Here is a 26,027-nt window from a genome sequence, read left to right as displayed (position 1 = left end):
GGAAGAAATTAACAACATTGACAACCAAAATTATATATTTTCATGATGTTAGCATGTAGCTACATGTAGCAGTGTACAGCAAGAAATAACTATAGCAGCAATCTATTCCGATAAAATCAACAATAAAAGCTTCTAAACTCAACTGGACATGTTCTGATAGGAAAATGACCCGAAGAAAGGAGGAGGAAGAAATTTAAAACACTGACAGCCAAGATTACATGTTTCCCCGACGTTAGCTTGTAGCTTCATGTAGCAGTGTAGGCTATACAGTGGTGGAAAAACGTTTTCGGACACCCCATGCATTTGGGAAATATTGCATTAAAAATCACTCTTAGGTCTTCAAGTGCAATTTCTTTTAGTACAGTCACAGCCAAAATACTAAATAAATCCTAAAAATTATTAATAAAAAACTTAAAATTGATTGGTTCCATAAAAATACATAAGAAATTTTGAGTATTGGGTCATTTTGGTACCAGTGATGAAGGTCGTTCTTTTTATTAAAAGACACAATTTTTGTTGCCAAGCTTCGTGTCTACATAAAGCCAGCACATTTGAAAGTTCTTCAGACACAAAAACGGCTAAAACAAGGAACCTAACGCAGGAAACGCACCTGAAGATAAAGATTCTCAGCCAGGAAGGGTACAGCTGCTGCCAGATAGCCAGGAAGTGCAGATGCAGTCCTTCAGCAGTTGGATACACTCTGCAGAAATTTAGACTTTTAGATCATGGCTTAAGGTCCTACAAGGCTATCAAGAAGCCCCTGATCAATGAGAGACAGAGGTTAGCCCGGCGTCGTTGGGCCCAGGCACACAAGAACTGGACAGCCAGGAATTTGAAGAAGATTTTGTGGTCAGATGAGTCCAGTTTCCGGCTTTATTTTCCTCCTGCTAATGTGAGGGTACGCAGAAGGCCAGGCGAAGCATTATCTCCAGCATGTACAGTACCTACTGTCAAGCATGGTGGAGGCAGTATCATGGTTTGGGGATGCATGAGTGCTGCTGGTGTTGGTCATCTCACTGTCTGTGATGGCACATTGAACTCTACCAAGTATTGTACCATTCTCGAAACCCACGTGCTCCCTTCTGCGCGTGCACTGTTCCGTCAAGGTAAAAACTGGATGTTTCAACAAGATAATGCCCCTTGCCACACATTCAAGGCCAGTAGAACTTGGCTGCAGGAGCACAGTATCCAGGTCTTAGAGTGGCCAGCTCAATCCCCAGACATGAGCCCCATTGAAAATCTGTGGTGGATTATCAAAAGGTCTGTTTCAAAGCATAAACCAAAGAATTTAGAAGAATTAAAAGCAGTAATTCAAGAAGACTGGGACAAGATTACCCCTCAGCAGTGTGAAAGGCTCGTGGGGAACATGCCAGCCAGGATTAGAGCTCTACTACGTGCCAGTGGCAGGACTACTAAATATTAATTTGATGATGTGATGGTTTATTTATTTTTTGTTCAGTTTTGAACACATTCTCTGTTATTTGTTGACTTTGATACCGACAATGTTGAGAACTGACATATTGAAACTGTCAAGAATTTTGTTTTGTTAGTTTTTCTTGTAAACAATAAACAAAAAAATATAATTTGTATTTGTTTGTATCTGTCTAATGCAGCCACACCTTTTGAAACACAAAAAAGATTTTTCCACAAATATTTCATGATAATATTTGAGATTGTGTAAAATTTTAAGGGTGTCCGAAAACTTTTTTCCACCACTGTAGAGTGCCTGAGACAGATGACCATATAAAGAAATCTGTCACGAATTGATGTCAGTTTGTCTTGGAAGTAGAGAACAAAAATTGAAACAGCATTCAGAATGGTTTGAAACCAAAGGTTTTTGCTCATAAGGAATATTTTATGCATGTTTCCTTTATTAGTAGAAACTTTCCATGTTTAATATACATTTCCAACATTGTAACATTTAAATGTATATGGAAGAAAATACGCAAAGCAAAATAGTACCCCATAGTACTCCAACTTTGTGTTTCTACAGTCTTGATCCATAAACATGAAGGATGTTTATTTTGGTTGCAGAGGTGCAGAGATTAAACTGTGCATGTAATAAACATCAGACCCAGACATGCATCAACACTCGTACAGCGTTTTACGTTCAGTACCTCTGTGCTTTCAGGCCGAGCACGGTTAATGTAATTCCCAGCAGGGTTTCTTCTGCTCTAAATCATCCTTTCCAATTTCCATGTTTCTAAATGCTGCTAAAAGGTCAGGGAGTTCTTCTCTCTGGATCTTAGCGAGTGCAGTGAGCTAGACATTATACATTATACATTTAACTTTCTACAGCAGCGGCACTGTGGAGAGGAAGCCTATTAAAACCGAGCAGCAGAGTGATTTCATGGCTTTGAACATTGTTACAGGAGTCGGTTTTTGTTCCATTTATAGTGCAGCCGGTGAGATTCTTAATGAAGGGTTATGCCATAGCAAGGATGTGACTAAGTGGCTCGACACTTCAGGACGCCAAAGACAGGTCAGCGGGTGTGAGTGCTTTATGCAACGATTGGCCTGATTATCATGACCTGGGAAACACAAATGTCATCGCTATATCAGTTTGCATCTGAACCCGTTTAGCAAGTTACCCACCTGTCAGCTGTTCTGTGCATATGTTTGCTCATGTGTGTATTTTGTGCCCACAGTACCCACACTTCCTGAAGAGGGACGCTAACAAGCTTCAGATCATGCTGCAGCGACGGAAGCGATACAAGAACCGAACCATCCTGGGCTACAAGACCCTGGCTCTGGGACTCATCAACATGGCCGAGGTATCACAACTCGATTCAGCTCTTAAGTGATGTTACACTGAAATCCAACATGGAGGTTTGAAAGAAAATGTCCTTACTGAACCTCTCACTGTTCAGTGCCTTCCAGAAGTCTTTCCCTGTTCCCTTCTGATTTACTTAAGTTTCAGATGGTATCACTTCTTTCCCCCAGAATGCCTTCAAAGCTTTACTCCCTAAAGAAATACCACTGATATTGGTATTAACTAGGGCTGCCCCCGACTAAGAATTCTCCCAGTCGACCAATAGTCGTCATTTAGGCCCATTAGTCGACTAGGCACCTGCATGTTTATGATATTATTTTAATTATCAAATGATGTTTTTTGGGCGGGGCAACACAATGGTTTGAGTTGAAGGTGTGAGAAAGAACAGTATCAGTAACATTGTTAACACTGTGCTACATTACAGAGAAATACAAAACCGTACTAATGAACCTTCATTAATATAGGCCCATATTTTATCTACAAGTGCACGTCGCACACTGAGCGAGCCGCCTGTTAATGACGCTGTGGGCTAATGGGCATGTAACTACTTCCATGTTCCAGATGATACGTCATGTTTGTAGTCGACCAATGAAGATGAGTTTACATATCACCTTGGGTTCGTCCTTCACCTTCTCAAAATGATCCCACACTTTGGATTTCCTGCCCGACATGTTATTAACTAGCCTGCGGAATAACTGCAGGTACCAGCCCTGGAAATTAACCTGACCATTTCCTGTGTCTGTCCTTTCAAATTAAATTCCCACATGGTCCAATCATATAGGTTTTGATTTATTTTGACAAGATGCAGCTCCTAATAGAGTTTCACATTTGTTTGTTTATCTTGCGACTAAGCGATCAATGAAATCTTGCTGTCTAATAACCTTTCTTGTCGACTAACAGTTGGTCAACTGTTTCTTTTGTGGTGACATGCCTATTGAGGATTAGCGACACATTATTTCAGTTTTAAATTTGACTTAACTGTCCTCATTTCAAGAGGATCCACTTTACCATAAAGCAGAATTGCAGCTGCAAACAAAACTTTGGATTTCATCTGACACAAGATACTGCTATTGTTTCATTTGGTTAAAATCTATAACAAGAAAAACAACCAACAGGCAGTTCATTTGCACCCTGTTGTAGGATAGGTGGAGAAATGGCTCCTCTTTAAAGCTGCTCAGTACATTTTTGTGCATTTTCAGCTCCTCCACAGCAGCAGATGGAGGTTAAGCTGCGTGTTTGAAGGCTGCGAGGTGTTGAGTCAGCAGAGTCTCGTCCTCTTCAGCGACATAAGCGTCCCAGCTGATCTGAGCTGTTGACCCAACAAACAACCGGTCACAGGCTCATTAGGCTCACTAAACATGCAGCCTCTGCCTCCTGCTCCAGTCCACTCTCTGTTTAACTTTGTTTCACTGTCGTCACAAAGTGATTTGTAACCTAATATCAACCAGAATGTAAATCTATTCTTCCATATTCCTCTGTAATCATTCGGAAACTTTTATTCGCAGCAGCGCCTTTCAAAACTTCTTCAGTGCTAACCTTCATTTAACCTCCATCCAAACTCAATTCAAGCGAGTGCACTTTTAAAATCCACCTCGGATTTCTCGATCTTTGTCCTGGCGTTCTCTTCTCGGCCACCATAAATGTCGCCATAAATCAAACTCCCAATTAAATTTTAGCCTCTTCTGCCAAAAGCTCCTCACAACCCTCCGTCTCTCACAATATGAAACCTTTATAAAAGCCGTGTGATTTATGGTGTGTGTGTGCGCGCACATGTGGATGGTCCTTGGACTTTATGAATGTCTGGTGGCTTTCGTAGTGAAGTCGGGTTTATTTACAGTGTAAAACACCTTGAACAAACCGGCTCGCCATAAAATAGACAGAAAAGGACATAAATACAGACTCAATGAAGAAGTAGGTTTTGTCTCGGGGATGTTTACGCTCTCGACAGTCAGCTGAGGTTTTTATCAAGAGGAAATTACACCACAAACAACAGTACAATGAGCTGATAGAGCGCATGAATAAAGATACCCTTCTTGTGAATTCCACCTCTGCACAGAAAAGGCTTTTTTTATCTAAAATAATGTGTTGCTCCAGTCTTTCATGGTGCCTGCTGGCTATCTGCGGCTGCCTCTGCATTTAAAACAACTTTAAATTTTATTCATGAAGCTCTTTCAGCAGACAGGTTGTGCTTCGCAGAGGGCAAAGGACACAAATGCAGACTCTTACGCATGATAAGTTCAAACTCATTTCCTTCACAGGCACAGTAAAAGTCTGAACTCTGCCCAGCGCTGTGTGTGTGTGTGTGTCAGAAAAATAATATGCTGTAGGGGACACACTCAGGTTTCCAGTTCAAATGTTCCTATCAGAAGTCACAAAGACATGCCATTTTGATGGTGCTGCTTTAATACGACGTGCAGTTTCCACTGACCCAGCAGGTATTGAGAGGATGAACCGCTGAACCTGCTCGAAAATAAAAAATGCTTTGCTTCTGAACTTGAGGTCTTACTTGAGTTTTCAAAATGAAAACCACGGGAATACAATCTTCTGCCCTCTTACAGCATTTACGTGTTACTCAGTGACCCAGGTTATATCAACACTGTAAAGCACAGCTACAAATGGTAACCTTAGATTTTTAAATTTGCCCTGATTTCCCATAATGCTCTCGAGTCAGTTGCTTTTAGACATCATCATGTTTATCTGCAGTCGTAGAACACACCTCGATTTATGCTGTTTTAAGGTTAGAGCGGCAACAAACGATTATTTTTCTTTTTTGTAATTTTCTTTTTTATTGATTTTTCAAACAAACAACCAATAAAACACAGCACAACTCCAAAAAAATCACAGCTAACTACAGCAAGACAGGACAAAGGGAGCAAGGTCAGAGGGAAAACAACAGAGAGAGAGCATTATACATAAATATGTGGATGCATGTAAAAATATATACGTGCATGATACATATTCTACATGGTACATCTCATGAATATCAAATTGTATGTCAGATTATGTACACTAATTAACACCTTAGATTATAAGACAGGGTGCAACTCATCAGTACGTCAGGTTACAGCAGTGTAAGGGCACAAACGTTTATTTTTATCATAAATTAATCTGCTGACTTTTCTCGATCAATCATGTAAGTCTGTGACACATCAGAAACTTACGGAAGCGCATTGCATTCACTGAGTAAATTAAAAAAACACTTTATCTTGCCCTTTGCTTCATTCCCCCTCTCTCTCCCCCCTTCACACTTGACTTCCTGTCAATTAAAGGCAAAACTGCCCAATAAAATATCTTTAAAAAAAAATGTAAAAAAAAAATTATGAAATCTGATGTCGTACTACAATAAGGCCTTTTACGGATCCTTAAATAACGTTAACGTTAGCTGAATTGTAAAGTGAGTCAACAGCAACATTTAACAAAGGTATCAGCACACAATTTGGCTCTGTTATAACTCACAAGGTTCACTGACAAAACATCTGTCTTATACTAAACATGTTTTCCACACAAATATAAGATGCTAATATTATTAGCACAAGCCTATGGCATTTTACATTGTATAAATTAGCCAAGCGGCTAATGATTTTTTTTCCTCTTCTTATATAAATCCAGGGACACCAGCAACTTTTAACAAAGGTATCCGCACATCATTTGGCTCTGTTACAACTCACAAGGTTCACTGACAAAACAACTGTCTTATACTAAACACGTTTTCCAAACAAATATAAGATGCTAATATTATTAGCACAAGCCTATGGCATTTTACATTGTATAAATTAGCCTAGCGGCTAGCGAACTTTCGCCTCTACTTATATTAAGCGAGGGACAACAGCATCATTTAACAAAGGTAATGTTATTAAATTCAGCTCCATTACAACTCACAAGATTCACCGACAAAACAACTGTTTTATACTAAACATGTTTTTCAAACAAATACAACATGCTAATGTTATTAGCACAAGCCTATGGCATTTAACATTGTATAAATTAGCCTAGCGGCTAGCGAACTTTCCCTCTTCTCATATGAAGCCAGGGACAACAGCAACATTTAACAAAGGTAACGTTATTAAATTCGGTTCCATTACAACTCACAAGGTTCACCGACAAAATGCTGACGTTATTAGCACAAGCCTATGGCATTTTACATTGTATAAATTTTACATTGTATTTTACATTGTATAAATTTAATTTTGATTTAAAGCTACAGACACAGAAACAGCCTTTTCTGAGCAGGGCTGAAACAGAGGGGTTTATGGGCATGCTGAAATCTCGGACTGGAGTGGATTTTTAGCTAGAAACTTCAAAGATATGTTTTGGGGATCTCTGTAACCTCTATAAACTTGTAAGGATTATAGTATGTGCCTTTTAATTAATTAGAAGAAAGGCTGCACTTTTCAGTAATGTACATCAAGCAAAAAAGGCTGCACTACAGACATTGTGTTTGCAGCGATCACCAAAGTAGAGTTAGAAGTTATGTGTCTACACCAGGACTCCAGTTATCCTCCTGCATCGGTAATAAATCCATCTTAACAGTAGCACAAGCAGACAATGGCCATATTTACTCATTAACATCAATTACACATCATCCACTGAGAGTTTTCTAACATTAACTACCTTAAACTACTGGTCACACCTGAACAACCCTGCGTGATCTCAACTGAGCAAGGGTGTGTTTTATCGCTTATGAATTCACATGTCATTTGTGAGAGAGACACAGTGGTATTTCTTCTTTTTAAAGTTGTGTATTCTCACTTTAAGAACAAGGAAAGGAAGTGGGGTGCAAACTCTGCACACTGAAGCGTCACTGTGAAACCTGTGAATCTTAATATGAAGTCAGTGTTGGAGGGAGGTTGTTAAAGCTAATGTTGTGACTGGTTGTTATTTTTATGTGCGCCATGAAGTCACCACTGAAGAAACATTATTTTACAAGTAAATGTGAGCAAGATCACATAAAATGTTTTTCTTCCTTTTATCATTTATGTGGTTTTATGATGCTGAGAAATAATCTTTAATTATACTGAGACTTTTAAAAGATAACAGTGTTAAGATAACTGTATTAATCACTGTAGTCTTTAGCTTTTGTTTGCCTCCGTTTCCACTGACATGTCTTAAAAAAAATGTGTACAAACACTTTTATTGTATATTTTCCTGAACATGACTTAAAGGGTAAGTCGAGTATTTTTCACGCTGGACCCCATTTTCCCATGTTTATGTGTCCAAGGGTGCTTTCAGACCTAGAGTTGTCTTGCTTTGGTCTGAATCAGGGACACATTTTGTCACAAAGTTGTATAATTGCCTAGAGTATGTTCGTGTTCTCAAGGCAGCATTTACAAGAGGACCAGATAAAATGCCTTCCACGACAAAGCTGCTGTTGATTGGTCAGAATTTCCATGCGGGAAAAATCCAGGAAGTAAACCAAACGTTGAAGAAGAGCACACTTGCGAGATAAATGTGACACTTTCTAATGTCACAATGGAGGGACAACTACGCAGGCTGATTTTAGCGCTGCTCATCGTGGACTATATTGCTGTCATTGTTCATTTTAGTCAAACCATACAGTTTGAAAACGAGGCACGGCTCCAACTAGAAAACAATGTTTTGATGCATTGGATGTGCTGAATGTGCATATTAAGGCAGTACAGGAGGAGGTGCACATTAATAATCCTCCAGGACTGTAACATGCTCATGTTTAACCCAAACAATGTGTCATGTGACTGCAGTTGGCTCAGATCGAGGTCAGAACACGTTCTCACCTCAAATGAACCGCACCAGAGTTCGTTTGTAACCAGACTGAGACCACCTCTTCAAGAAGGTCTCGGTCTGGTTGTTTTGGTGCACACCTGAGTGTGATTGCTGTGTTATCCCTACAGAGATAGTACTTTTTGTTTAAGGGTAAAATCCTATTTGTTTAACCGCAAATAGCCCCAAAATCACCATCGCCAAGCCCACCAGGCTCCATTGAGATAAACTGGAATTTTTAGCATGTATAGAACCAGCATATTTTCACATCTAACTGGGTGAATTAAGGCTTTTATATAACCAAACCAGACTTGGTGATTGTTGACACAGTGGAAAGACGAACCAAGACGGCTTTTGTGAGTTGTATTTTGCTATTTCCTGCTGGCTGCAGTTCTCTCGCTCAGTACTGGACCAATTTTTTTCCCATTAGTCAAGCACAAAAACATGGGAAAATATGGTCCAGGTTGAAAAACACCAAAGTTACCCTTTACATAAGCAGAATCATGCAGTATAATTGAGTTTATCCATTGAATTAGCATTTGCAGAAGTTCAGCTCGCTCTGCCTCAATTTCATTTTGCTTCCTTGCTGCCAGCACAAGCACATAATGCTATGCAGTAATGGGAAGTGGGGGGAAAAAAGTCACATTTGAACGCTGTAATCACAGTACCTGCGTGATGAAAAATATATTTCTAAAAGAACTCACTGCACGTTGTTGAGCATAATGGATTACATTAGTCGCCGCAGTAGTTTAACTCTGTGGGCTCTTTTTAATGGATTTCAAAAAGGAGTGGCAGAGTTTGAGAAGATGAACCTGCAGTGAATTTAGACGCTTCACATTTATAGCAGTGTTTCTCATTGAATATGTATGTTGCATCGTTTTGATTTTTGCCTTGTCAGATTTGCATAATTGTCTTTCTGACTGGTTAAAATTAGCAGCTGCGTGAAGCTTTACAGAGCGACCGGCAGCGTCTGTAGCATCTGAGGCAGGTTAGCTGAACCTCGGCCAAGCGAAAGAATGTACAGCAGTAACGTCTCTCTTTAATGTGTGGCTCAGGCTGTCTCCATAATAAGCTGCTCAGACTTCATTAACTCTCCGAGTGTGACCAGACTGCTGAGAGAGGCTGGATGTCACTCAGTTAGATGCACAAACACACGCACACGCACACACACAGGAGACGTGATGCTGCTGTTTGCCGCACAGAGAATTTTTTTTTTTTAAATGCCTCACATGTTTGTGTTTTCTGTGTCGTCTGCGACAGCTTCTGGTTTTGTTAATCCCTCGCTGCTATTTTTGTTTATCATCTTCTGCCTCCTGTTTTCTCCTTGTTCCATTATCATCCTCCTCTCAACATCTGCCTCACGTCTGTCCTCATTTCTTCTCTCACCCGTCCCCCCACATTTTCTCTGTTTCCACAGAGCCTCTATGTCAGTCTGTCTCGTCTGTCTCTCTTCCTCTTCCTTCTCTAATGCCATTTAAATCATGTCCTGTGTTTATCCCTGCTGTGTGTATTAAGGGACCACCATTCAAAAAACCCTCTTTTTCCAAAATATTTCTGGTAGAAATTTATGTATCTGACTGTCTTTCTTTTAAAAGCCATCTCAATTCCACATGCATGCTAATATTTTAGCGTTCAGATGGATCTTATCTAAGTAAAAAATCAGTAGTTAATTCAAACCATTGGAGCACATCAAGAGTGAGGGAAAATGTCTGTAAAAATATGGATAGAAACCTGTATTTTATTCAACACAATGGAAATCAATGTCAATCAAATCAAATGCGTGTTTGTATTCTCAATAAATGTTACTCTATTGACTTTTATTTGACGACGGGAATCCCATTGAGATTAAGAAACAAAACACTAAAAACACATAGGAAACACAAAAGGGTATAAAATTTAAAGGAATTAAAAGTCAAGCAAAGGATGGTTGCATTTCAAGGATGACATTTAAAGAAGCAGTATTTAAGATTCAGGGGGAATTAGTGACATCTAGTGGTGAGGATTACAGATTGCAGCCAGCTGAAGCTTCTCCCGGTTAGAATTCCTTCACTCTTCTTTGTTTAGAAGGTTTTTACCAGGAGCTGAATTATCAGCAGAGGTCACTTCCTCCCCAAAACAAACAGACCAGGTGATTAAAACTGCCAAAAATGCTGAATAAAGCAGTTTCATTTTACTGAGTTCATCTGTTCGTTCTCTAACTAGACTACTAACTTGATCAAATAGATGCTCTCATATTTCCCCTTCACTAAAATCCCCTCATTGGCCCCCTGTTGAGTTTAGGATCCAGTTCAAAATTCTCATTCTTACTTACAGAGCATTACATGGTCAGGCTTCCCCATTTGTTGTCTGTCCCTCGCACTCGCCTTGAGACACGTGGTGATCGAGCTTTTGCGGCGGTAGCACCTAAATTTTGCAATGCTATGCCTGTTCCGTTACAATCTGATGACTCTGTGGTTTCTTTTTAAGGCCAGCTAAAGACACACCTGTTTGGTCAGGTAACTTGTATGTACCAGAGCTGTACTTTTCAAATTTTCCAAATCTTTGTTCTTGTGTGTGCCCAGATAGTTCTGTTAGTTTTGCACTTTTAACTTTGTGGCTCACATCGTCACTTTGTCTCTATGATTGCTTTCTTGTTGTATATTGCCCTTGTGAAGCATTTTGTGGCCTGTGTCTGCAAAAAGCGCTTCATGAATTAATTTTACTTACTTTACCTACTTACAAATCAGTGTTTCTCAGACGCTGTTTGGCATGTTGTAGATGGACCACTAGCGCAGCACCTGCTAACATGTGCTCACCTTTTTTCTTTGATAACTTAACAGCCAGATGCTTAGGAGGTTTTTACCAGGAGCCGAATTATCCGCAGAGGTCTCTTCCTCTCCAAAACAAACAGACCCAGTGACTAAAACTGGTAAATCACTAAATAAAGCAGTTCCATGTTAAAAAATAAGTGTTTTTCTGGCGCAGATGGCCCTATCTAGAGCCAGTGTTTGGTTTGTCTATTCTGGGCAACTGTAGAAACATGGCAGTGCAACATGGCAATCTTCGTGGACGAGAACCCACTCCCTATGTTGATATAAACAGCTCATTCTGGGGCACTGAAAACACAATGATGCTTATTTTCAGGTGATTAAATACCAAAGAAAGTCAACATATTATGTTATTTCTTTTCAAGAGCTAGTTTTGTAACCAGGTAAATTAAAACACATTGAAATAGTAAGGAATCTGACACTAATTCTTTCGTTTTAGATTTGAAAGTCTTTTAAAAGAAGAACGAAAAATAATTGAGTTTCAAGTCGTTCTGCAACATATTCTGTGCAGAGTGTGCCGAATACACAAATGCTTTTTATCCAGTTACCGTACAGACATTTGAAGTGCGAAGTACAAGCAGTCCTGAGAACATAAAGAGCATGGTAGAAGTAATGAAACAGTATTCTCTTTTGACTCTGTCCTGAAATTGTGTAGTTTTGGGTAAATGTTCATTTGGTTAGAATTTGAGGTTATGATATTCCTAGATCATGCATGGCATTGTACTTAGGCAATATGGCAGAAGGAATTGTGTTAAGAGAAGACAGTTGGTGTGGTGTCATAGGGATGAATAGCCTTTTAGAGACAGGGCAGTCCGGACCTTTTTATTATTATTATTATTATTTTGTACAATTATTTCTGTTTGTATTCTGTTTTATAACATTTTTTTGTAAAAACACTAAAAATAAAGTGTTAAAAAAAGGAAACAGTGTTCTTTTTTTATTAGAGACTAGTTACCAGCTAGTGTTTACTTGCTATCATGATATTAACATTGATATATCATTCCAACGTTGCCTCTTTTTTCTGCATCCAGGTCATGCAGCACCCCAGTGAGGGGGCCCAGGTCCTGGGGCTCCACAGCCAGCTTAAGGACGCCTCGGTGCCCGTCGCTGAGATCAGAGTCTACTCCCTGTCCAGCCAGCCCATCGACCACGAGGGACCCAAAGCGAAGATGTCTGGTAAGCACATCATCCTGCCACATCTCTCTCTCTCTCCGTCTGCCTGTGTCTGTCCTCTCCTTTAATGTCCTCTGTCTCTTCAGATCGCTCTCCAGACATCGACAATTACTCTGAAGAGGAGGAAGAGAGCTACTCATCAGAACAGGAAGGCAGCGACGACCCTATTCATGGACAGGTGTGTTTGGCTAAGTATAAACAATGTTGTCACATTTGTCCGAAATGCGTCCTGTGATGTATGGTTTAAGAACAGTGGGGAGACGTACCAAGAAGGCTTTTGTGAGATTTATTTTGTTTCTGCTGACTTAAAATAAAGTGCGTTTTATGATAATAAAATTAATGTTCTTTTAAATGGGATTTGGTGGGTTTGGTGTTGAAGATTTACTGGAGCAGTTTCAAAAGTAAACATGGGAAATAGGGTCCAGGTGGAAAAATACTGGTTACACTTTAAATATTAAGGTCATTTTTCAAGATGTCCTCAATATTTGCCTTTTAAGGTATATAAGCTTTATAAAGTATGAGCTACAAGTTATTTTTCCATGTTTAATACCCAGAATTTTGTTGTTCCCATATTCATTACCATCTTAATAATACAGCATGTAGTAAGACATCAGTTTCAGAGCAGGATTAGTGGTGAAGTATAACCCATCCTATCAGCTGTACCAAATAATGTTTTTCTTGGCAAATATTTTCACCACATAAACAAAAAATACGTTTTTAAAGTACAGGAAAATCCTGGAAATGTGTGTTTTTCTCATCCAAAGTGAATTGTGTCTCTGTCTGCGGCCACCCCACTGCCATCTTCATTCGTTCCTGTCACAGAGGTTGAATGACAGAGGGATGAGTTCACAAACAGACAGAAAGCTTGTGGTTTTATTGTGTCACCTTCTCTCCCTCTCTCGGCTTATGAGAGAGAAAGGGTGACGGTGCCGAGGGGATGCGAGGGGAATCTGCGCCCATTGGTGCGAGGAGATTGGAGGAGAGCTTGAAAGGAGCAAACAGACAGCGGAGAGAGATAAGAAGGGAGCAACAAGGCTTTGGAGGCCGGATTGAAAAGGCTGAAAGGAGGGATGGAGGGAAGCTGAGAGGAGGGAGGGGAGGAGAGCCACTGCAGCACTGGAGCAGTGAGTCGTGAAAGAATAAAGGAGAAAAGAGCAAATCGGTCACGGCTGGTTTGTAATTAGGTTTGGTTTTTTTTGGTAGTTCTGGCCATAATAACATTATAGTCGTCAAGTTAATTGCTGAAATCTGGAACCATGGCAACATCCCTAAAAAGAAGATAGTGGTGAGGAAGCATGAGAGGTCAGACAACCATACAAGTTTTAAACACTCACCAAGGTTATTCAAACAAATTTAAACACACAGAGTTTTCTTTGGTAATCAGGAATCATTATTGACATTTCAGGTATTTACTTTTGGTTTTACCTGAACTTGAACTTTAGTTTATTTAACATGCGCACCCCAGAGACTAATGTTAATATGACAACAAGGTTGAGGTTAGTAAGTTCTGTGGCTCAGAGGTAGAGTGGGTCATCCACTAATTGGAAGATCAGCAGTTCAGTCCCCAGCTCCTCCAGCCTGCATGTCCAGGTATCCTTCAGCAAGATACCAAACCCCAAATTGCTCCTAATGGCTGTCCCAGTGGTGTGTGAATTCAAGTGAATGGTTACTGAATAGCAGGTGGCACCTTGTACAATTGACTCAGCCACCAGTTTGTGAATGTGACATGTAGTGTTAAGGCGCTTGGAGTGGTCAGAAGACTAGAAAAGTGCTTTACAAGTGCACTCCATTTACCATACAGTATAACTGTAGCAGGATTGGGGTATCAAGCCTTCTTGTCACAAGGTAAAACAGTCAGTTGAGTGGTTTCCCAGCAGGTCAAATTAGGAGAGATTATGGTGAACAGAAAAAAAGATGTGTCTTTAGCCTGAATTTGAAAGTATCAACAGAGCTTACCTCCCAAATGTGCATAGAAGAAACAACAAGCAACATTTCAGTGCATTCAAATGCAGGAAATAATTGCACATCCAATGATGGACTTCTAACAAGCACACTATTAATTTAACCAGCTGGGAGGAATCACTGAGAGTTACAAGAAGATAGATTTATGTGTCATCAGCGTAGCAGTCATACACTGTAGTTTGTATATTTTTTTTTTTAGATATTTTTAGGGCATTTTGCCTTTATTGGACAGGACAGGCAAGCGTGAAAGGGAGAAAGAGAGAGGGGGGATGACATGCAGCAAAGGGCCACAGGCCGGACTCGAACCCGGGCCACTGCGGCAACAGCCCTGCACATGGGACACCCGCTCCACCACTAAGCCACCGACGCCCTTATAGTTTGTATTTTTAAATTTAACCCAAAGGCAGCAAGTAAAAATAAAACAAGTGTGGACCAAGTGCTGATCCCTGTGGAACACCCTATTTGATTTTGGAGCAGGAAGACATAGAATTATTGTACGCAGTACTTTGTGTTCTGTTGCTCAGGTATAAACTGAACCATAAAGGGACCAACCCCTGGTGTTGAAGGAGGATGTCATGGTCCAAACAGCATCAAAGGCAGCACTTGAATCTAGCAACACCAAGATAGATGGCAGATCAGAGTCTATTGCAGTTGATAGGTTGTTAGTTACCTTAAGCACCTTTCCCACTGCACAAAAACCCCCACTAACACCTGATTTCTTCCCAAGAAAAGTCAATAGTGGAGCAGCAAGCAGAATATACTGAAGGATTAGGATGTGATGTCATGCGAAAGTGCTTCCTGACATATACATGCTTGGGTGTGGCACTGGCGTCAGTACTTAACCCTTAGTTTTATTATCCTTACTTTTATCCAGACCTCCACAGAAAAAAGTACGCCCCACTTCAGAGTTTTTTCTGGGAAAAAAAACAGCTTGTAACTTTTGTCAATGCTACCACGCTACTCGGTCAATTAATTTATCTCTCTACTAAAAAAGCTATTTGACGTTACCACCATACAACTGAGCATTGCTGTTAAATTCGTACTGTTGCTATTTGTAGTGTTGCTTTTGCCCAACACTGCAAATGACTCTGCAGTAGTCATGGGTATTTATGAGCTCCAGCTCAGATTGGCTTTGAATGGCAGTGATGGAAATATGATACCTGGGTCGAGGTGCTAATTTTAGCCCCTTTGCCCTGAAATAATGTCTGTTTCTGCCAGAGCAGCACTCAAACATCCAAATGTAGTCGTTACCAAGTTTATGAGAGAGACTTAAGCAAGAGATATGAAAAAGAGGTAATCACATTAACATTTTCACTGGCCTTCATGCTGCTTTCTACTGTTTACTTGCCTGTTTTCCAATACGTCAATGACATTGAGCATGACACCCTAGTAAAAAAACAGAAATGTGTTCACAGCTCTTTTCGACTGGCAATGGGAGTGTAGTCTATTGCCTTTTTTTAACTGGTTTTCCTGTGTTTAAAAAAGCCTGCATACACACTTATTTAGTTGGAGAAAGGTTATAAGTGCAGTTATGGTAGAGGGCTCGCCACACTGAAACTCATAATGAAGGTCATCACTGGATAAACAGGCAGTGAGTTGGCTGGCACCTCGAAATAAAATGGTTCAGATAATTTAAATAAACAGTCAGTGCGTTCGTAGCCTACTAAATCGTCCAACTGTTCATGTTTCTCGCTGTTTGACCTTGTTGAAGCAATGTCACTGATACCAGACATCAGTGTTATCGTAACTGATAGAAACTGTGGCCAGATATATGAAGATAAGGCTATTCTGTATTTTTCATGTTGTTAATAAATCTCATGAAAAGATCAAACCTAACAACACCTTAGTCTGGATCTCTGACTTCCCTGACCTGTCTGTTTGGCTCACAAACGTTTCTCAAAACAGCTAGGCACTGACATATTTATCAAGTGTTACTCAATTTGTTGGGGACTATTTGAAGCTGTGGATTAATATATTACATTTGCACTCATGCTTATCTGCAGCGCCCGGACAGCGTGCTGTTTGTGGAATGGATTACAAAATATACAGTGCCCGTGTCACCAAGTGCAACAACGGAGGCTCACAGACTTTACTTGTTAGTGGGATCAGCTCATTGTTGTTTTTGGTGTTTTAATGGGATTTATTGACAGAGAGAAAAATGTAGAATATTGGCAGCTTTAGCCTTTAAAACCCAAGTTGTAATAACCCAGAATTAACCTCTCCTCTTTCTTGTCCTCTTGCTTTTCCTCTTTCCCGGCCTGCCACTTTTTCCTCTCCCTCCATTTCTGTCTCCTTCTTTTAGTATCTATATGACGAAGAAGAGGAAGTGAGGAAGAAGAAGCCGCGTCGCAAGCTCCCTTCCAATGCTGCCATCACCAGAGTAAGGAAAACACCTCCACCCTCCCTCCCTCTGTCTCTCTGGTTTCCTATCTGTACCTGCTTGTTTTGTCTGTGAAGCAATTTGCGGGCGAACCTGCTTCGTGAAAAAAAAAAAGCCCTTTCAAATAAATTTGATTCGACTGGCCTCCCCAATCCTTCCATCCTCATCTGCCTCTTGCCTCACCTCACTCAACCTCTCCTCCTTATCTGCTCCACTGTCTTCCTCTCCTCCCTCGCTTTTTCTGTTGTTGGCTTTCCTATAAATCCGTTTTCTCCCTCTTATTTTCGATGCATGCAATTCACTCCAATTTTCCGGAGAGGAAAACATTGAGTCACCACAAGCTCCCGCAGCAGCGTTAACCGCTTCCTGGGATGCATGGACACACACTCTTCCTCACACACGCACATATAAATACACAAACACTCAGCTGGAACACAGATTAACACACAAAATTGTCGTCAACACGGAAAATTACAATGGACCTGCAATTTGACAGAAGGAAAGCAGTGTGTTCGTATTATTTTTGTGTGCCTGTGTGTAGCAGCAAGAGATTGTCTCAGCAGGTTGTTAATGGAGCGCTCCTGTGGAGGTCTCGCTGAGATTGTCACTGCTGCTCCCCAACACAACCGCCTGTGGACAACACACACACACACACACACACACAAACACACACACGACACATAAAATAACCATAATTTCTGCACTGCCTGAGTTGAAGGACACACACATGTTAAACATAAGCACACGCTCAAAAGCCATTACAGCCGTCCCTGTGCCATGTTCGGTATTCGGCACACACACAGAAACATTTACATTCCCAGAGTCCAGCATGAAGTTGACCCTCTCCACTTTTTAACAGAAAATTAGGACACGACCTCCGAAACACGACAGCTCCCTGCAGCCAATCAGACGTCCACTTATGTTGCAAATGAAAACTTTGCCCAAAGCTGATTTTCACCAAAAACACCCCAATTTTACTAAAGGAGTGTTATGTTTCAGCTCCTGTGCTCCTATGCCTGCAAATATTGTTGGTTTTTTGTGTAAGAAGATCACAGTTTTCAGTAAAATGCTTCAGATCAAAGAAAATGAAGCGAAAAAATTGAAAGAAATGAGCTTCTGATTTGGCACTAGAGTCCCTTTAAATACAAATGAATAAACAGGTAGACTGCAGTTTTTGTATTTGTTGTATTATTCTTTTTAAATCTGATTTTAAGAATCAAAATAAAAACTGATTTTGTCTCTAACTTGAAGTATTCATAATGTCCCCTATAAAAGCTCTACCCATCCACCTTTTACACACATATACCCATTTACTTGCAGATATTTTCCAGGAAAAAATGTTGATGTTCAGTTATATGGTATCAAGTAATTCAGGTCTCATTCTGTCACCAACAATCAGGATTCCCACAAACCTTTCTGGCTGTTAGTAAATTAGTAAAGGTCACTCTCATCAGCTGCACTTGCAAGCGTCTGATCATCTAATCATAACGCAGGGAGGGCAGTAATGTCAGTGGAGGTGGAGCCCATGTAAACACCATAAGAATACTTCATGCGATGCACATTACTGCTTATATCTTTTGCAATATTTTTCACATCATGTGCAATATTGTTCAATATCATGATCACTTGCCAATATAGTGCAATATTATTTTCTCAGTCATGTGCAATTTTCCTTTCAGTGTTATATCAAATTCAGTGTTACATTGACTATCAGGAGCGGTCTGTTTTCCACCATTTTAGTTCATTTTTAGTAACTCTTGTACTTATCATACTCCTATTGTTACTCTATTAGGCACTGGTTTTTGCTTTTGCGCCATGAAAATACTTCTATCTTGTATATTTTGCCAGATATTAAATGTTCTATTGTTCTAAAACTGGGCCCAGTGAGTGACCCTGACCTGGGGAACCAATTGGTTGTGCGGTTGGTGCTGGTTAAAATTGTGATTACTGTACTTAGTGTTTGAAGTATTCTCTGGCACAAGAATTTCCTTCGGGATAAATAAAGTTCTATTGAATTGAATTGAATTATAGATATCACCATATAGTCAGTTTTCTGCAGAATCAGTCAAGCTGTTTATGGATCAAATAACCTTTCGAGTAATCCAGCATATAAAATATCCAACAAATCAACTGCTCACAATGGCTTAATATTTCCAGAGATGCAAGAGATATAAAGTGAGAATGAAATCACGGATACAAGCAGCTGAATTGAGTTTTCTCAGATAGGTGGCTGGGACGCCTCCCTTTAGAGGTGTTCTGGGCACGTCCAACTGGTAGGAGGTAGTAAAATTTCGAGGGCCAATGCCGATGTTGTGTTCACAACTTCTTCCTCTGGTCAGCGAGTCTCCAAAAAGTCAGTTATTGTGGGGTTTAAAAAAAAAAAAGTCTGAAAAAGTGTGGGCCAAAAATAATTCAAGCAGCTGAAGATCCACTGCCTTATATAGAACAATACAGTCTCGCCACCTCATATTTTCCTGTCTTGCTCAAACTTCAAAAGCACATTTGAAGAAAACCCTAAGCTGCTGAGTCACTATTAATAAACTCTACAGGCACTATACCTTCCTTCTCAAATAACCTGGCTTGTTCAATAAATAAACAGCCTTTTGTTCTTACTCAGAAAAACATCTGCGACAGGAGGCGTCAACTTCAACCTCAATAAACCCACGGATTTTACTTTAATAACTCGAGATGCCGGGCACGGAAATATCTGCATAGATAACACTCTTGCTTTATGTGACATGCAGAAATATGTCCTGCTGGTGTTTCCATTAACTGCTGTTGTTTTGAGCCATCAAGCATGAAACGCTCCTGTCATCTCTTTCCACACCATGAATCTCTTTTCTCAGATATATGAAAATCCATCTCCTGAGCTCCTCATGTTGTCCTCTTTCTTCTTCTGTTTCCTCTCTCCACAGCAACCCAACATCAAGCAGAAGTTTGTTGCCTTGCTGAAAAGGTTTAAAGTCACTGATGAGGTAGGTGCTTCGGCTTTTGCCCTCACACATCCACTTCATGTGTGTATTAGCTCCAGAGGTGTTGCCGCTGAAGTCGATGTGTATTTCAGTTTCGGCTTTGAAGACACGGAGAGGTGTGTGGGAGAGATGTGGCAGAATAACTGAGATTCAGCTGAAACACTACATTGTCGATTAAAATAGAGCAGAAAGGTGTTTCATGTGTACTTCTGGAGCGAGTCCATCAAGATGTGTGTGTCTGATCTCACACTCCTGTGTGTATGTATGTGTTTGTCTTGTCTGAACAGCACAGGTGTTTGTGTGGTTGCTTTTCTTGCGTTAGTCTTTCTTAACCTTAACTTTTATTGCCTGTATATCTGTGTTTTTGTGGTGTCACAAACTGGCTCAGTGAATGTGACAGGAAGGGAGTTAAATAACCAGTGGAGCATGTAGGACAGCAAAGTCACTAATGAAAGCCATTCACGGGTGTGTGTCAGGTGTGCTGTGGAGGTGTTGAAGGTGTTAAACCAAAACGCAATGATGCCAGGTGGATGTCTGCTGCAGGAGGGGAGAGAGTGAAAACATGAGGCAGCTTTTATAGCCTGGAAGGCCCAGGTGAGCTTATTCACGGCAGCAACCCTCCTATGTCAGCCAGCTGCCTGATGAGGTTGGCCAGAGCATCCTCAAAGACAGTGGGAGGGGTATCACACTAGGGTCCTTGAGGACTTTTCATCATCATTTTATTTAAGGGGGTTGAGATGAGGGGAGGTCCGTTATATAAGCATGTAGCTTCTTGACCTCTCCTGTCAAATCTGTTTTGTTTCAATTCTGGTTATATGCTGCTGTATAGGAGAGCAAAGCAAAAACCCTAAGTCAGGGGTCTTCAGTGTTTTTCGCTTGCCTGCAGCTGCCAGGTCAGCTGCAGTTGTAGTATGGCAAGGTGTGTCAGCCTCACCCTCTGCACTTTGGCTGGTGGTATCTGAGGTTGACGATGTGTCAGTCTCTTGCTTGAAAACTTATGAAACGATCCATTGTGGCTTGCAAGAATGTCTTTACAGTTCAATCAGGAGAGACAGAAGAATGAAGTGAAGATAATATTTCATACAGAATATGAGTGTACAGATTAAGAGATGATATGTGCTGATAAAGATTTAACAGAAGTCTTTGGTGCTTGGACACCAGAGGGAGATAGTTTGTGATCGAGGGACATCTGAGCAGCAGCAGGATAAATCCCCCCATGAAGTCCAGATGCTGGTGGTGGCTGATGACACTGAGGCTGGTGCCTGATGAGGCGTATGAGGCTGATGAATCCTTAAAGGGTGCACACAACTGCAGCAAGACAGACCAGCAGAGAAAGAACCATATTTAAAAAGGAGCAGTGAGATGATAGGCTGACATAGTAATGTTGCTGTGCTATTGGTCGATTGTGAATCAGCTGATGACTCAGGTGACCTACCCAGAGAGTGACACGTAGAGACAGTGAGTGAGCATACGTGCATTTCTATAAGGAGAAAAATGCTGCAGCTTCAGAAATGATATCATTTCAAAAACACATGAAAACCCAAAACTAATAAAAAAAAACATGTTGCAGAAAGTAAAAAAACAAAACAAAACAACAAAATACAGAAATGACTCAAAGTCAGAAACAACGCCTAGGAACGCCTTGGGGTCCCCCAGGAGGAGCTGGAAGAGAGAGGAGAGGGACATCTGGTGTGCTTTGCTTGGCCTGCCCCGAATAAGCAGATGAAAATGGATGGATGGACTCAGGCCAAATGTAAAAAAGAATACATGCATTTTTATGTCGTCTCTTTACTCTCCTTTTCCTTCCGCTTAAAAAACAAACACTATCTCGTCTGGTTTCTCTCTTGGGTCAAAAATCAAGCTGTTCCTCTCCGTGCTCCCCTCGAGGCCTCGAGAACTTCCCTTGTGTTGACTGGATACGCAACATATTTCTGTTGCATTTGTTTGTGTGTTTTTGACTTTGCAGTGTTCTGTATAAGCCGCATACTTCCTGTTAATGTATTTGTTTTGGCTTTCTGTAGCATGTTTCCACTGTCATATTTGTTTTGGGACTTTAATACATTTTTTAAATGGCATCTTTTCTCAGGCTGCAGCGTATTTCTTTTAAAGGAAATATTTTGGGTCGTTGCAGCTAGGGATGTGGGCAATGACTCGTAATTGATTAAATGTTGCTACCCTATAGAGTTGCTATAGTCGGCACCAGAAATACTAGTTTATGAAACTTATTGTTTAACTTATTATTGTTTTAAACGATTGTGTTCATCCATTGAAAACGCTGTTGTAATAATCAAACATGTTTGCTTAAAATTGATTTTCCTTAAGAATTTCCCCCTAAATTGTTTTGGCTACAAATAAAATATGATTTTGTAAATGAAAAAATGCGATTAACAGTTTTACTTGCCTCTTATAATAATTCGCAAATGTTTCTCAGACAGTTTTTAACCTTGTAGCTTAAATTGTGCTCAATTTTGACTGTTGCGTGTTTTCTTACTTTAGACTAGTCGACCTGTCAGAGTTTAAACTTCTGTTTCTTGCTCAAGGATTCCACCGTAGTAGAAAGCACATCCACGTTAGCTTGGAGGCTAGTTAGCTGGTCATCATGCTTGTTAGCTGAGCGCTCCAGGTTCGAAATAGTCCCACCTTGTTCAGCAGCTTGTTCCTCCAGCAGCTGTTGTCACTTCTTTATTTACTCAAACTTGGCCATAATTTCGGCCAGTAAGTTGTCCATCATGTCCTTAATGCAGCATAGCATAGCTTCGTTAGCATCCGACTTCTCTGGCGCGGCCTACCCCAGCTCAACTTGGCAGGCTCGTTTTTTCCGCTAAAACTTGCTATTTATGCTTGTGGCTCCCACAGAGTGCAATGTAATCAAAAGCAGCCCAAAGATGTACAGAAGATGGGTGTTGGACAGGTGCTGGGAGTTAAAGCATATTTATATTAACACATTCCTGAGGAGCTCCTGTAAATCAGGTCTTACATCGTCAATGCTCACCGAAAGTCCCAAACTTCTCTTTAAACGTCTTAGATATTAGTCATCAAACATTCTTAGTTGTACTGCGTTTGCTCTTGTCAGCCAATGTAAAAAGGTAGATAAAAATCTACAGTATATTGATTCATACATTCTTACATGTACATGAGTTTGTGCCTCTACGATTAATCACTAACAGGTTTTGAATGAAACAAAGATTAATATAGCATTGATTCTGAATCTGTAATTGCTTATTGTCAGCTGGAAAAAAGTAGGATTGGTGCATCTGTAGTGCAGTTTTACACCCAGTTTAATGTCAGTGTATGTAAGTCTCATAAGGCTACAGTATTCTGGTTTAATGTGGGCTCTGATTATGAGAATCCTGACTGCGTTGATATAAAACAGGTCACTGTGTCGTGTAAACATCTCACTTCGTTCCCATTTTGGCGTCTGAAATCTCAGCCTTGCAGAGCCTTGTGGGTATATGTTGTTGCCAACAGGAAAAACTGGCTGTTAGTATCACTGTTTAGGATCAACTTATCTCTCTCTGTAGGGAGGTTATTGCTGCTCAGGAGAGCAGGTTTCTGACACATTTTAAATATATGTGTGACAACAACTCTTTCAAGCAGCAGGACCAGTTTGCTCGGACTGTGCATGTGTCTGTTGGTCACTTGCCTCCTCTGGGTCTCTTTTATAGGTTGGGTTTGGCCTGGAGCATGTGTCGAGGGAGCAGATCCAGGAGGTGGAGGAGGACCTGGACGAGCTCTACGACAGTCTGGAGATGTACAACCCCAGCGACAGCGGGCCGGAGATGGAGGAGACCGACAGCATCCTCAGCACACCCAAACCTAAGCTAAGGTAGCTGCAGTATCACTTATCACACACCTGCAATACATCACATAGTCGACTGCCTGGAGATATCTGCCGCTTCATCTACAAACACTTTGGTGCTGCAGGCTTGACAATACAATCACTGATAGGACTCACTGTCCTCCCCCTGACAATTCACAGCTCCCTCTGTTGGTGAAAACTGCTCACTGCAGCCATATATGGAAGTTTATTTGAGGTTTACATGAACCAGAACTGGGTCAGTGAATATTGAATCCATCAGAGTGAAAATGTAAACCAAAACTTCAGGATATAAAGAATATTTTTAATAAATAAATACAATTCTCAATGACCTCTTTAAAACATACATTCAAGAAAGAAAGTCAGCATCTCAGAGCAACTTAAACTCACAGCTGTGGGTTGCTGTAATCCTATTTTTGCAAGTCTAAGTAACTAAAAACAAACTCCTTTGTTCTGACCTAGAAAGGCTTGTTCAATAAGGTCAGTAACTTGTCAAAAAGTAGCAGATAAACCATTTTTAAAGGCCTTTCAAACTTATTTTTAGTCCTTTCTTGTGACGTTATCAGCCTTAAAATATGACAACGTACCCAAAATAGAGCTATTTGATGGTGTTATAATGGGGTGTTATGTAACCTGGAAAGCAAAGGAGCAATAGAAATAAATATAATAGATGCTTCTTTTGTCTCTGTCAAAGTTCTGGTAAGGTTTTATCTCATTTTGGATAGTAAACGTACAATTGCATGTTTATTTTTGAAGCCATTTTATTAAATACGATAGAACTTTTTCACTGAAAACATTTTGATTCGTCACATGAGAAAAAACATGGGTGTCTGCCTGTCATTAGGGGTGCACATAAGAGTCTGTGGCGTCGCTGGCCCGTTTCAGTTTAGTCAAACTTGTGCTTACATCATAGCCACTTCATTTGCTACTGTTGTAGCTGTAAAATGGTGAATAAATTGTCTTGAGTGTCACATCCCCTGCGAAACGACGATCAGAATTTGATCAGTTTCGTTCAATGACATTTTGAAAGCCCAAAAGAACTGCATGATTTAATTATTTTATCCCCATTCAAGTAAGCACAGGACTAAACTGGAAGTTAGGCAGCTTGGCCGGCAAAAGTCAGCTATCACGAATACTTCTGGATTGTTATTTACCTGAAAACATGACACAGAATGTGATAGACATTTGTATTTGTGCAGGTTAGGCTTCCAATAAACACATATGTAGTTCAATTGACTGACTGTCGTATGCTGTATATGTATGTACATATGTAATCAGCCCTCACCTTGCTCCCTAGGTTGCAGTGACGTGCGGTAGTACAACACACACACATACTGCAGGAGCACTGCAGGAGTGCGTGTCAAAAATGGCTGAATTGCCTGTAGCTTCCTCAGTTTCTGGTGCATGTTGGCTCACTGTCACACTGTCGTGACTTATTGGGATGCTAAGTAGAGCTGAGTCATGGTTGATATCATGAGTAACACCTGTGCATTTCCTACTATTACAGTCAAAGTGCTGTGAAAAAGGGTTGAGCACAAAAGGCACAATTTGTTCTCTTATATTTCTGTCTCTGTGCACTCAGGCCGTTCTTTGAGGGGATGTCTCAGTCCAGCTCCCAGACGGAGATCGGCAGCCTGAACAGCAAAGGCAGCCTGGGCCGAGACACTTTCAGCCCGGTGAGTAACTCACATCCACACAGAAGCAGCAGCTGCAGCATCAGCAGGAGTTTCACTTATGGGAGCTGTGGGGCGTTCATATGGTGCTCAAGAAAACCTGAACCGTTTGTTTTTCCCCTGCCTCACCGGGAGCTGAGTGCAGTAAATCTTTATCATTGCCAAAGGGCGTCTGAATTCAGACAAGACCTTGTTTAAACTGTGTGCAAAAAAAAAAAACGTTACAGGTGTAAAGCACTCATACACACCTATGGCTAACTCTCGAGCTGATTTATCTTGTGACACCCTTTAAAAGGCCTTTAAAAAGTTATAAATTTAACAATCTGGGAAGGATTAAACGCTCTTTGGCTGAACTGGTCACAACCTGTCAACACTTTTAAACCAAAAAAGTATTTTAGATCATTGAACTTAAAGGGTAGCTTTTATATTTTTCAACCTGGACCCTATTTTCTAATGTGTTTGTGAGAAATGGGAGCAACAGTTTTTGAAACTGGTCCAGTATTGAGTGAGAGGGCTGCAATATGACCATTTGGGGCGCTAAGCCGTCAGTTTACATCCATTTAAAGTGCTTGTTTTTGCCACTGACAGACTCAGATTATTATTTCAAGTGTCTGACAACATTATGGAAAGGATCCCGACAGAGATAGACCTTTTTGGTAAAGAGTAAGATTCTTTTGTTTCACTAGAAACAGCCCAAAATCACTATCAGCAAACTCACCAGACTCCATTTAAAA

The 26,027-nt window shown here is 40.6% G+C and overlaps 1 protein-coding gene across 1 annotated transcript in view; it reads left to right on the top strand.

Moving 5' to 3' along the window:
• LOC125883834 (phosphofurin acidic cluster sorting protein 1) overlaps positions 1–26,027 on the top strand; it is a 112,173-nt gene that overhangs the window by 64,765 nt on the left and 21,381 nt on the right. Inside the window, exons 4-10 of the mRNA XM_049568419.1 lie at positions 2,649–2,774; positions 12,348–12,492; positions 12,576–12,667; positions 16,754–16,831; positions 19,747–19,806; positions 23,469–23,629; positions 25,203–25,296. Coding sequence (XP_049424376.1) covers positions 2,649–2,774; positions 12,348–12,492; positions 12,576–12,667; positions 16,754–16,831; positions 19,747–19,806; positions 23,469–23,629; positions 25,203–25,296 — 756 coding nt within the window. The remainder of the gene's footprint in view (positions 1–2,648; positions 2,775–12,347; positions 12,493–12,575; positions 12,668–16,753; positions 16,832–19,746; positions 19,807–23,468; positions 23,630–25,202; positions 25,297–26,027) is intronic.

This window comes from Epinephelus fuscoguttatus, linkage group LG23, assembly GCF_011397635.1.
Source record: "Epinephelus fuscoguttatus linkage group LG23, E.fuscoguttatus.final_Chr_v1".
Lineage (NCBI taxonomy): Eukaryota > Metazoa > Chordata > Actinopteri > Perciformes > Serranidae > Epinephelus > Epinephelus fuscoguttatus.
This window is presented reverse-complemented; position numbering and strand designations above follow the sequence as displayed.